This window comes from Aegilops tauschii, chromosome 3 (genome assembly GCF_002575655.3).
Source record: "Aegilops tauschii subsp. strangulata cultivar AL8/78 chromosome 3, Aet v6.0, whole genome shotgun sequence".
Classification (NCBI taxonomy): domain Eukaryota; kingdom Viridiplantae; phylum Streptophyta; class Magnoliopsida; order Poales; family Poaceae; genus Aegilops; species Aegilops tauschii.
This window is the reverse complement of record NC_053037.3, coordinates 97,697,071-97,711,109: the sequence shown is the minus strand read 5'-3', so window position 1 is coordinate 97,711,109 and position 14,039 is coordinate 97,697,071. Positions and strand designations below refer to the sequence as shown.

Here is a 14,039-nt window from a genome sequence, read left to right as displayed (position 1 = left end):
ACATCGGCCATTCTCTCTCTCCCGTATCCATACCCGACACTTCCAACCACGGCACCCTCACTGCCGCCACTCGCTTCCGAGCGGTTTGACGCTGCCCAGGATGCTGCCCCGCATCCACACACTTCCACTGCCTCCACGCCGCATTCGATGCCAGCTCTTGCCGGCGTTGGTGGTCTCTTTTCCCCGCCGTTGAAGCACCTCCACGGCCACGCCACCACGTCGCCTCCACGACCGCTTCCTTTTTGATAGACCTACTGCAGGTAGCCTTGTATGGCGGAGAGGCGCGGGGCTCCTCACCGGCCACAGGCCCGCAAGGTGTTTGACGTTTTGCCTGCAAGGTACCATGGATAGTGGGGATGAGTTATTTTTCAATAACTTCATGTGTTCATCGGTCGAATCATCGTCGCACGATGAGATTTTTTGGGTTGCGATTATGGTAGTCAATGTCCACATTGCTAGGCAGTGGACGAGGTTGAAGGGATCGATCCCGGGCCATGCTCTGGCGTTGTGCCTAAGCATGAACCGGCAACGTTTGCAGTTCATCTAAATTCATCATGAAATGCGTGATTGCGCAACTCACATGCAACTCCAAAATCATTTGGTTGAGCATATGCAAAGTCATATATTGACAACTAATAGATGTGTCGGCTATTTTTCTTTCAATATATTTGTGATAATTTAAATTTTATTTGGTTTGTAAACTATAATATTTTTATTTGATTATAAACCATTTAACATTGTGATGTAATAACTGTGTGATTTAAACTTTAGGCAATGCTTAGATTTGTATGAAAAAACTATGTAATATGACCGCATACAAGCCGCACGAATGAAATGTGTTAGTTGGTTGGACGCTGGCCAATAAAATAAAAAAAGGGCCAGACGCAGTCCCTACGGCTGACCCAAACGAATAAAAACAGACTAAAAGCCGGTTCATCGCAATATCTATCTAGCACCCATTCACAACAAAATAAAAAGGTACCAAGCGCATCCGTGAAGTTTCTGTGTACACTGAAAACGAAATGGGTACAGGTTTACGTCCTTGGAGCAACTCCAATCATGTATTCAATCAGGACATAGTTGGTTCTACACAATACCCTCGACCGAAGCATCAATGCTACGGCAGCATGCATGCTATCCTTACCCGCGAAAAAGAAGGTGGATTCTTCCGTGCGTGGCACAAGCTTCATCCCTGGATCATGGAATCAGATGCCGAGCTCAGCTCAAAGCGTGACGAAAGGCAAAGTTTACGGAATCTGATGTTCTCCGCCGCATTTTCTCGGCCGCTGTTAACGTTATCCCGATGCCATCTTCTTTGCCGACATTATCATCTGGACAGCTCTCGCATGCCGACCAGCGCACGACCGTAGGCGCGAAAAGGTCATCAAATTCCGTCTTCATTCCTTTACCACGACGAAGCCCTGATGCTTCTAGGCTTCTAGCCATCCCGCAGCTATATAAATGCCAGGACCTGCTTGAGCTGCTGTTGCACCCAACGAGAAGTTCAGACTTCAGAGAAACCGAGCAAACCATGGGGGCGGCGCCGTCGAGACAGGAGGCGTCCACCGCCTCGTCGCCCACCGGTGATGGCCGTGTCGAGCCGACAGCGCTCAGCGCTTCTACTCCTTCCGACACCGCCAACCAGGCCCAGTCCAAGAGGGCGCCGGCTCCTCACGTGTTCCGGGAGATCGTCGCCGGGGAGAATGTCGCCGACATAGCCGCGCTGGAAGATCAGGTCTCCAAGGGGATCTTCTTGGCCGGGAAAACAAAGGTATACTTCTTCTGAGCATTGAACTAATATGTGCTGTAAAATATCATAAGATTTTGCTTCCTCAACATGGCTTATGCTTCAAACTTTTTTTTTTGCAATGTTACAGAAGTACTGGGTGGACGAAAGGACCAGGCACAACTGCTTCATGCTGTTCCCCAGAGGCCTACACATCACCTGGAGCGAAGACCCCAAGTACTGGACTTGGCACCCCCTGAAAGAAGGAAGGTTAGTTAAGAATCATAAACATGTGTATATGTATACATACTTAACGTGCTGTTCTGAACCTGAAATGTTCAAATCAGTGACGCCGAAGCCGGAATCGAGACGGTGGCACTGCAGAACGTTTGTTGGCTGGAGGTCCAAGGGAAGCTGGAGCTGTCCCATCTCACGCCAGGAGTCACCTACGAGGTCTTCTTTGAGATAAAGATCGATGACCCGGCCTGCGGGTGGTCGACCCCGGTGAACTTCCGGCTGAAGTTCCCCGACGGGACGATCCAGCAGCACAAGGAGAACCTGGAGGAGAAGCCCAGGGGGAAGTGGCTGCTGGTCAAGGTTGGGGAGGTTAAGCCGCACAAGGGGCAGAATGGAGAGGCAGAGATCTCCATGTTTGAGTATGACGGTGGGCAGTGGAAGAGGGGGCTCCTCATCAAGGGCATCAAGATCACCCCCAAAGAATGAATGATCTGGTTTTGTTTTGTTACCAACCATCGTTTGCCGCTGTTTGTCGACTATGATAAGATCAGTTTGATGCATGGGAATAATATTTCACTGTCACAAAATATCAAGAGTTCTGAATGAATGTTATGTCTTGAAGAAAAAGTTGCACTAGAAAGATTTTGATATCACTTTCCTTGGTTGCCACTATAAACCTCTGAGTACTGGCTATCTGACCTAAAAAATACCACTCCCTCCTATCGGAAAAAAGTGTACCCGATCAGAGGGAGTATCATTTATTCAACGAAAAGTCTAACGTCCACACGTGTGGGCGTTAGCCAACTAGCGCACACGCATCCGTTGCCGTCCAGTAGGTACTGCACGAATCTTGACACGATCTGGCTGATTTCGTGTGCCACGTAGGACAAGTCGATTGTGTGGTGTGTAAGAGGGGTCGCCGCACGCCGGTTTCCTTTCCGCGGTCAACGGTTGCCACTCGGGGGCGTGCAGTGGGACTGCGGTTGCGCCCGCACGCATCGCCCGAATGCGGTTGCAGTCTAGCACGGCATACTTCACACCCCCATCATGCGCGGTTTCATTTACTCCCCCACTTCTCTACTCACCCAACCCACCATCCGCAGCAGTTCATTCGATTGGAGGAGAAGCCGATAGGAGGAGGAGGCGGCGGAGGCGGAAGAGTCGACGGCATTCGCGGCCGTCGGTGAGGCTCGCCGGACCAGAGAGTCTACGCCGGAGTGCCCGCAGCTTGAAGGTAATGCTCCTCCCCGTGCTGACATTCCTCCCTGCATTTTCCCCTCTCCCCTCTGCGGTGGATTTCTCCGCTCGAGATTCATAGTGATTACGGCGTAATCGCGGTGCTCCGGCGTTCCCGTCGGCGGCGGAGTCCCGTGTTTGCCGTTTAGGATGGCATTGCGCAGGTTCGTCGCCGCCACGGTGTCAGTGATGCCGGTGTGGCTCGCCATGTCCGCAACCACATCCGGGTGTTGCGGTTCGATTTGAGCCGGCGTTTTTGTAGTTGTTAGTCATGCATTGCCCTGAAATGCTGTTGCCATTGGTGCAGGAAGTTTTTTGTTGGTTAATTTCAGGGTTTGATAGTTGGGATTGAACCCTAGATCTAGGTAGTTGTGTTTCAAAGTGAATTACAAAGGCAGCCATAGTAGTTCCAGGAACTGTATGCACTGGAAGGCAACTAATTTCGTGATCAACCGTGTCAGTTGCCATAAACATGCTTGCCATGTGGCAACTAATTTTGTGAACACACAATGGCTGTTGCCATGCTGTAGGCAGCATAATGGGGTAAATTCACTGTATTGTAAACTGAATTTGCGTTTTGCCTTCTGACTTGTGATATATGAACATACATGGCAACTCGTTTTTAATACGAGGTCAGGGTGTGTGTTTGCCAGATTTACATGTTGTGTGGTGGATGTTTTTATGCACTTTTTGAGTTGTCCTGCACTTTTAACATGGCAATTTGAACCTACCACACTTGCCTGTGAAGATATGACAACTCATTTTTATATCAGGACAGGGTGTCAGTTGCCACATTATATGTTTGTGCATTGTAGTATGTGTCCCTTTTTGTTTCTAGTTTCTTTTGCGTTAACATGGCAACTTCAACATTTTAAATTGCCTTATGAACTGTACATTTTTAATGAAGCCAATGTGTTTAGTTGCCACATTTATCGTTGGACAATCGTAGGGGGTGTGGGTGTTCATAGTTACGTACTGTCTTGAAATGCTATTTTGCGAGCAGTGCAAGAAGTTTTTTGTTGACGAATTTCAGGTTATGATAGTTGCCAATGAACCCTAGATCGAGGTAGTTGTTTTTCAAAGTGCAGTAAGAAGGTAGACATGATAGTTTCAGTAACTATCTGCACTGGATGGCAACTAATTCCCTGATCAACTGTGTCAGTTGCCACAAATATGTTTTTCATACGGCAACTTTTTGTGTGCACACAATATGGCCGTTGCCATGCTGTAGGCCTGATAAAGTGTAGTAAATAGGTAGTCATGGCAGTTTCAGCAACTATGTGCACTGGAAGGCAACTAATTTCCTGATCAAATGTGTCAGTTGCCGCACAGTATGATTATATGTGGCAAGTATTTCTATTACCACACTAAGGTTGTTGCCATGATATAGGCAGGATAATGCGGCAAATTCTCTGTACAATATACTCACTTTTTGTGTTTCCCCATATTGACTTGTGATATCTGAACATATTTTTGGCCGTACTACATGGCAACTCATTTTTTAGTATGAGGTCAGTTTGTGAGTTGCCACATTACATGTTGTTGAGTAGATCTTTTCAACGCTTTTTGAATTGTCTTGCATTTTTAACATGGCAATTTCAACCTAGTACATTCGCCTTTGAATATGTGGCAACTCATTTTTTGTATGAGGACAGAGTGTGAGTTACCACATTATATGTTGCCACATTATATGTTACCACAATATAGGGCAACCTAGTACTTTTTGCCACTTTCAATTGAGCCTTTGTGGCAAGTACATTCTGTTGGGTGGCAACTGCTTACTTCATACTTGAAGGAAATATGCCCTAGAGGCAATAATAAAGTATTATTTATTTCCTTGTATCATGATAAATGTTTATTATTTATGCTAGAATTGTATTAACCGGAAACATAATACATGTGTGAATATATAGACAAACAGAGTGTCACTAGTATGCCTCTACTTGACTAGCTCATTAATCAAAGATGGTTATGTTTCCTAGCCATAGACATAAGTTGTCATTTGATTAACGAGATCACCTCATTAGGAGAATGACGTGATTGACTTGACCCATTCCGTTAGCTTAGCACTCGATCGTTTAGTATGTTGCTATTGCTTTCTTCATGACTTATACATGTTCCTATGACTATGAGATTATGCAACTCCCGTTCACCGAAGGAACACTTTGTGTGCTACCAAACGTCACAACGTAAATGGGTGATTATAAAGGTGCTCTACAGGTGTCTCCAAAGGTACTTGTTGGGTTGGCGTATTTCGAGATTAGGATTTGTCACTCCAATTGTCGGAGAGGTATCTCTAGGCCCACTCGGTAATGCACATCACTATAAGCCTTGCAAGCATTGTGACTAATGAGTTAGTTGCGGGATGATGTGTTACGGAACGAGTAAAGAGACTTGCCGGTAACGAGATTGAACTAGGTATCGAGATATCTGTAGGGTAACGCAGCAAAAAACAAAAAATTTCCGACCTACGCACCAGCCCAGGACCACTATGGAGACTGCATACATGGTTTGATCTTTTTCGTTACCGACTCGTAGCGCAGCGGGAAGTAGAGTCGATGACGATCGGCGGTGCAGATCCCCGCAGCTAGGATTTACAACCTCCCAACCGCGAGGATGTATACCCTTATCTGCTCCTCAGACAGCCCTCCGGGAGGCGGTCGAACAGCCCCCCCGGACGGTGTCGCGGACAGCCCTTCGGGAGGACCTTCGTAACTCGAACGGTCACTCGGACAGCCCTTCGGGAGGACCTTCAAAACTCGGACGGTCACATGGACAGCCCTTCGGGAGGCACTCACGAACTAAGACCGAAACTACGATCTCTCTACAGAGTTGCACACATACGGTGTCATCTATCCGGCAGGGCTTCGCCGTCCAGAACTAGTTCCTGCCGGAACCCAGACAGCCTTACGGCTCTACGAAACTCTTTTCGTGGGAGGGAGAGAAGAAGCCAGATAATGCATGGCATGTGTATGAGAGCAAGGGATGAGTGTGGAGGGCTGCCCCTCCACCTCTATTTATAGGAAATCCCAAGGGGGTAGGGTAGTTTCACAAAAAACCCAAAATGCACATGAATGAAGTCCTTCCACAAGGACCTAGGAGTGAAACCAAGGAACAAGAGGGTCCCCAAGGGGGGATACCCCATGTGGCCGGCCACACCCCCATGAGGGGCCCAAAAAATGGCTCCTATCCATCCATGTCATCCCCAAGATCTTTTGGAGCAAAGCCCCAAAAGGTGGCTTTCCATAAAGTAACCATAAAGCTGATTTTCACTATTCACGACGACATTTTTCAGCGTCTGATCGAACTGAAAATATTTATGTGGGCTAAGAACATTTCCAGTACCCACTAAAATGATTTTCAACGCGTTCCGAAACAATTCCGGTTTTAGTGATTTTCATCTGCGAAACGCATCTGAAGTGGCTCCGGCAGCTCCGGAACATTTCCGGTTTTTATCTCAGAAAATTCCAAAAAGCTTCCAGAATGATTCTGGCATCCTCCAAGAATTATCAGGCATGTGCCAAAACCAATTTGACTTAATGGTGTATCCCGAAACAACTTTTCGGTATCATCCAAACTTATCCGATGACCTCTCTCTGCGGTACGATTCCGCTGTCCGAAACTTTTCGGTGTCCGAAACTTTTTCGGTGATTTTCTCTCAGACTCCCTATCTAGTATTCAGCAGATAGATGACCCTTAAGTGTGTGAACCTATAGGTTCGGTGAAGTATAGACATGAACCGGAACCCCTTCCGATCAATGATCAACATCGGAGCCGTGGACACCCATATTGACCCCTATACCCACACGAATAAATATTCGAGTGAACCTCCAGTTGCCGTGTGCTATTCCTGTTGCTTCGCGATATGTTACAAATACCCGAGGTGAGACATGTTGGCATTCCCGTGGATCAACAACTTGTCCACTATGCTAGTTACCTCGTTACCGGTATTGTTCTCTTTTCTCGTTATCGTGTTCCGGCATCCCCGTGATCAAATCACAAAGTGTCTGGCCAGACGATGATGGATACCGTAACACCGAGAGGGCCCAGAGATATCTCTCCATCGTCGGAGGAGCAAATCCCAATCTTGAGCTATCAAGTTACTTGACACACTTTTCCATGAACCCGTAAGCCGCCGTAATAGCCACCCATTTACGGATGACGTTTAACAAACCCCAAAGTTCATGAAGCAAGCATGAAGAAACTCGATACTCTCATGGTCTAAGGAATCATGCAAACGTTAACCATCTCTGTGTTATGTACCAATAAACTTGTGACGAATGAATCTCATAGCATAACATCATGCCGGGTCGATTCAACACAAATGTTCTCTTAACATTATGCCCTCAAGGTTGCTGACATAGACATGCCCATGATCAGGAAAACATAACCATCATGCAACACTTGAGCTAGTCTTAGAGGCCAGACTAGGAATACATTTTACCGTTTATTATTCCACACGTGCATATGAGTCTTCCTTCGAGCCTCGTGGTTATTGCAGACTCGAGAACCATAGCAGTTATAGCATGGAACATAAACATAATTATGAACTCGGAGATAAATAATATCATTTATTATTGCCTCTAGGGCATATCTCCTACAGACTCCCACTTGCACTAGAGTCAATAATCTAGTTAATGCTAATGCACTTTACACCTGTGCCACACCGGTGTAAATATGCTTCGCTTGTGGTATAGCCTGATGTCCAACGGATCTGACGACTTCAGTTCCGTGTGTATCTTTGCATGTCCTCGTGTTTTCACGTTTTCACAAAATTCATATTTTGTGTGGACTTGGCTTTGTATGTATGTGAATCACAGGTCGAACCTGGATTCCTCAGACTGAGTTTTGGAGCAACTACCTGCAGTAGTGTCCCATTGTCAAAAGACATCTTGGAACTATACTAAGTTCATGAATGAACTATATGATTCAACATCTTCTTTGTCGCTTCTAAAGCGTCAACATACTTAGCCCTTGTTATAGAATTCGCCACAGTAACTAGTTTGAACAAATTCCAACTAACTGTGCCACCACATTGTGTGTTACACAAAACCCTTAACTTAAATCGAAAATCGCACGGTGAAAAGATGAAGACTATCGATGTAACATTTTACAACGAACTCTTCATGATCTCCGCTTGCAAGAAAACATATCATCAGTACTTACTCTAGTACTCAATGACATCTTTCACTGTTGTCCCACGATCAGTACTTTGATCACTTTAGTATCCATACTCGCAACACCATGGGAGTATCGGACATATCTGGTTGTTTTACATACCATGGAATACATGATTAATCCAAACACAAAAGTGTGTGGAATCTGCATCATGTATTTTACTCATCAGTGTTTTGGGACACCGAGTCTTGCAAAAACTCTTTCCATGTGACTTTGGCAAGAATCACTCCTTGGCGTTTTAAATGCTAAAAGGTTTTAGCATCTTGTCAATATGTATTCATTGCTTAGCCCCATTAGGTAAATCTATCTCAATAGATCATCATGCCTAATATTGAGGCTATTTAGCCTAAGCACTTCATCGAAAAACTATTTTCAAATGAAGTCCTAATTTGTGTCAAGAAATTTATTTCCAATTACCAATGTGCCAAGCACATAAGGTTTTTAGAAATATTAGTACGCTCCCACTTACTTTCTTGAATTACAAGCATCTTCGTTACCCATTGATGAAGTCAAAACCCCTTTGACCATTTCATCAAAACACGAAGATTCCAACTCCATTTTGCTCTCTTCTGTCCATTGCTGGAACTCTGAAGTTTGCATACCTACTAGCATCCTCTGGATCGAGAAATTACTTTGGACTGTATCATATACAAGTCCTAGCTTTCATTTCCATCAGATGGAAATCCTTTTATCATCCATGTTTCATATCTCATGATTGAAATATGTATTAATTGCTAGTTCAACCCGAACCGACTTTAAGCATCGCTACAATGAAAACAACCTCATCGTAGTCAACTCTTGAACTTGTTATTTAAACAAGTCGAGCTTTATGGATAAAACATTTTATCCGTATCAGTTTTAAGTTCCATAAATATTCTTTAGACTCTAAGTCTTCCGAAAGGTGTATCAAGGTTTTAATCTTGAATCACTTATATGGAAACTAACTCGGGTTGTATTGGCATTTAGCCAATTCCGCAGTCAGGGCCCATCAACGCTTCCTTGTGTATCATAGGTATAATGTTGTCTAACAACAATATCTCGTTTGCGCACCTGAGAGGTTTGCACGAGCCTTGCCTACGTGGTTCAGCTGCAAGTTCGACCGAAGTTCATACATTTTATTGTAGAGACTTCCGTATCAGTCGCAGTAGGAAACTCTGGAATTACTTCCAAGGTCTCTTTCCTTTGATCTGATGACGTAGATACTGTTTATCTCGTCGAGTTGCACTATTCTCCCACTCACCTTTTTGAAAGAACCATTCTCTTTAAAAGCACACCGTTTCGCGGCAAAACTATTTGCCTCGGTATAGTGAGGGAGGAATACCCAACATTTTGGTATAACCTACAAAGTAGCACTTGTCTGATTTGGAATAGGTTTGTAACCTTTTACACAAGCCCCATATTCCAAATGTTAAGAAAATATATAACATGGTTGGGCGTACCATACCATGGCTTCATTTCAACAGACCCGATGTAGCTCTTTTCAGTGTAAAAGCCGCAGTCTCTAAAGCATCACTTTAAAAAGGATAATGGCAAATTTATTTATGTCATCTTTGACCTTACCATGTCATAAATGGTTAGATTACATCTCCACGGACTTTTCACTTGCAGTGGTGTTCCGGGAGGTGCAAGTTATGAAACCCCTTTCACAACTCATCAGACATTCGCTAAACATGTAACTCAAATATTCCTTTGTGCAATCAAATTGCAGAAACATAATTTTCTTGTTACAATAACTTCTACTTCATTTTTGAGAACCTTTCGAATGATTTCAAAAGATCCAGACTTACGTCTCATCAAGTAAATATCCATATATCTACTTGAGTCATTTCTGAAGATAAATAAATCCACCACTAACAACACTTATCGGACTACACACATCAAATGTATGATCACTAATAAGTTTGTTGTTCGTTCCTTATGGCCTGTGAACGGTATTTTAGTCACTTCACTTTTCGGAGGAAAGTTGCAAGTGTCAGATGATTCAAAATCAAGAAGACTTCAAACTCCATCATAATGGAATTTTCCATGCGGTTTCTCCAATGTGACCAAATGTAGTGCCACACTTGTGTGGTATTCTTTTAGTCTTGCGACATTTAGCGTCAGTGTTATGGATGTATCATATTACCATCAATATTCATAACATACATGCCATCTTGGATGGAAGCATGGCCCTTCATGTTATTCATAATACTTAACAACAATTGTTGTTTTTATGAACAACTCTTTTGCAACAAACATTGTGCAATGGGCTAGAGTGTATGAAACTCTAAAATGAATTATGAAAGTAAACCCAGAGGTATTGTATTATTATCAATATTCATAACATACATCTCATTCATAATGAAAGTATGGCCCTTGTGTTATTCATAACATCGAACATAAAAAGTTCTCTTATGAACAACCTTCTTGCAAGATACCTTATGCAATGGGATAGAGTTTGTAAAACTCTAAATGAATTATGAAAATAAATACAGACGGCAATACACCGATGGAAGGTATAGTAACATTTACTATGTTCCCTGTGTATACCTTAACCTCATTTCTAGCTAGTCTTTCAGGCCATAGTAGTTCTTACATCGAGTTGCAACAGAATGCAATCGAGCGGGCAATTTTGTGATGAACTCACAATACCCAAGAATTAGTGATTAACATGTTTAACCATAATTCACAAGAACTATATCTTTGACCAGCCTTCTATACATCAAAAACTTGTATGACATTCATACATGAGCTGGATATTCCAGTCTTCTTTCCTTTTGCCTTTATACTTCTAACAGTTTAACTTTTAGTATTTCTCCTACTCTCAGAAGAAGCACCCAACTTAAGAGTGGCATTAGCCCCGGACTTCCTAGGCGTGTAAGTCATACTAACACCCTTTGGACACTTCCTTTCTCTTTAAGTTGTTGTTTTATTCACCTTTCATTATATGACAGGCGTTCTTCTGGATCCCTTTCCCAACAGTCAAATGCATAGTAAACACTTTTACTAATACTTGCAAACAAACATTGCTTTGTTTGTATCTGAAAATAATTTTCAGTTCCATGAATATCATATAACTATCCCAACTTTCGAAGTTTGGGTTTCATGGAAGCAACCATATTCCACTTGACCGTAACAGAATTCTAGCTTTTGGATCGAAGGACGAGAGTCACATGATCCATAACATTAGCGGGAGGATATGGAAAGCATGCGATAGGACAAAGTCCTTCTCGGCACTTTTGAGGACAATCCTCATATTACGTTACCAATCGTAAAGTTTTAACCAGATATTTAACAGCTATTCAATTTTAATAGGGAAGGTGGAAATGCGAGCCATTATTCTACAACTATTATGCAAAAAACACTTAGACAGTGTTCATAATTAATTGCACTGAGAATTAAACATGTTAATTCAATAGTGCACTCCCACTCAAATCAATATCTCTCATAATTAATTTTGAGTGATACAAGATCCAGACTTCAATTCATCGCCATAGAATCATCATCTCATAACGGGAATTTTAATCGGTAGGCCAACTTGCCGATCACATCTCTATGTGACTCTTGCTCATCTTTCGATGCGTGTGTTCCGAGCTCAGGACGATCCTGCCATGAACGTCAAGACAACCAAGTGATCTTGCTGCGAGGTCTGACCTCACCCGCCTCACACTTCTCTAATCGTTCGTACCCATGCATCCATGGCGCACCCTGAAAAGATAGGTGCCGTGACGGTGCTACACTTGGGAGAACACTAACTACTTGATATTTTAAGTGAGAGATCACCCTAATAAAAGCGACTACCGCACAATCAAGAAGGGTGCATCATAAGGGATAAACATCTCAGGCAATTCATAATAGCATGATATGGTATAGCCCTTTCTGACGGAGAAGTATTTCATTTCTTCGTCTTCGGCATTCGCGTCGGTGGTCACCTTCACGAAGATTGCCACCACCTTGTCGATGCACCAGATAATATTGCTATCTCTATAGCTAACAAAATAATGCATTACAACAAGGTTGACACGCAGGTCATTAAAATGCAATCATATGGCTCCAGCCATCATGCCGAATCATGACACGCAGGTCATGTTAATCAAATTACATCATATAGTCATCTCATACATAATCGAATTAGTATGAGCACTGCTATACCACATCACATGCACATCCTGCAAAACCAAGTTAGACGCCTCTAATCGGTTTATGCAAAATTTATTTTACGTGGCTTCTAAGGTTTTGACTTAAACCGCAGCGACCAACGTTTTATCATCAAGTATGATTATTCAGGTTGCTGGATTAACATCTCGGGGTGTATGAAACACGGGATAATTAAATCTCGAGCCCCATACTAAACTTCGTCATACGCATGACCCCCGTGCAGATCATATCTGCAATGCCCTTTCATCTGCGAATTTCATCTTTCTTTTGACTACGGCAGAACCCAAAGAACTGATAGCACTTCCATGATCAATCAGGATCACGGATTGCCAGAACTTTGTCAAATTCCACCATGCTGTCTCGAGATTGAGCAAACGCAAATTCTAGGGAAGCAACAAGAACCTCGGGTAACAGATTTCATCTGTCACCCGCATAAATAATTTTCAGCAATAGATCTCATCTACTACCTAATTATATTATGCAATACCCATGCATCTCCATGTATTCTAGATCGAAACCTGCATCTACGCATAGCACGGCTCTTGATGCCACTGTAGGGTAACGCAGCAGAAAACAAAAAATTTCCGACCTACGCACCAGCCCAGGACCACTATGGAGACTGCATACATGGTTTGATCTTTTTCGTTACCGACTCGTAGCGCAGCGGGAAGTAGAGTCGATGACGATCGGCGGTGCAGATCCCCGCAGCTAGGATTTACAACCTCCCAACCGCGAGGATGTATACCCTTATCTGCTCCTCAGACAGCCCTCCGGGAGGCGGTCGAACAGCCCCCCGGACGGTGTCGCGGACAGCCCTTCGGGAGGACCTTCGTAACTCGAACGGTCACTCGGACAGCCCTTCGGGAGGACCTTCAAAACTCGGACGGTCACATGGACAGCCCTTCGGGAGGCACTCACGAACTAAGACCGAAACTACGATCTCTCTACAGAGTTGCACACAAACGGTGTCATCTATCCGGCAGGGCTTCGCCGTCCAGAACTAGTTCCTGCCGGAACCCAGACAGCCTTACGGCTCTACGAAACTCTTTTCGTGGGAGGGAGAGAAGAAGCCAGATAATGCATGGCATGTGTATGAGAGCAAGGGATGAGTGTGGAGGGCTGCCCCTCCACCTCTATTTATAGGAAATCCCAAGGGGGTAGGGTAGTTTCACAAAAAACCCAAAATGCACATGAATGAAGTCCTTCCACAAGGACCTAGGAGTGAAACCAAGGAACAAGAGGGTCCCCAAGGGGGGATACCCCATGTGGCCGGCCACACCCCCATGAGGGGCCCAAAAAATGGCTCCTATCCATCCATGTCATCCCCATGATCTTTTGGAGCAAAGCCCCAAAAGGTGGCTTTCCATAAAGTAACCATAAAGCTGATTTTCACTATTCACGACGACATTTTTCAGCGTCTGATCGAACTGAAAATATTTATGTGGGCTAAGAACATTTCCAGTACCCACTAAAATGATTTTCAACGCGTTCCGAAACAATTCCGGTTTTAGTGATTTTCATCTGC

General features: G+C 44.0%; 1 protein-coding gene across 1 annotated transcript; it reads left to right on the top strand.

Moving 5' to 3' along the window:
• The first annotated feature begins 1,466 nt into the window (after positions 1-1,466).
• Positions 1,467-2,616, top strand: LOC109776342 (lectin). Its single transcript, XM_020334984.4, has 3 exons — positions 1,467-1,771; positions 1,878-1,996; positions 2,074-2,616. Exons 1-3 carry the CDS (start codon positions 1,532-1,534, stop codon positions 2,447-2,449), a joined length of 735 nt encoding a protein of 244 aa, XP_020190573.1. The 5' UTR covers positions 1,467-1,531; the 3' UTR covers positions 2,450-2,616.
• Positions 2,617-14,039: the final 11,423 nt, after the last annotated feature.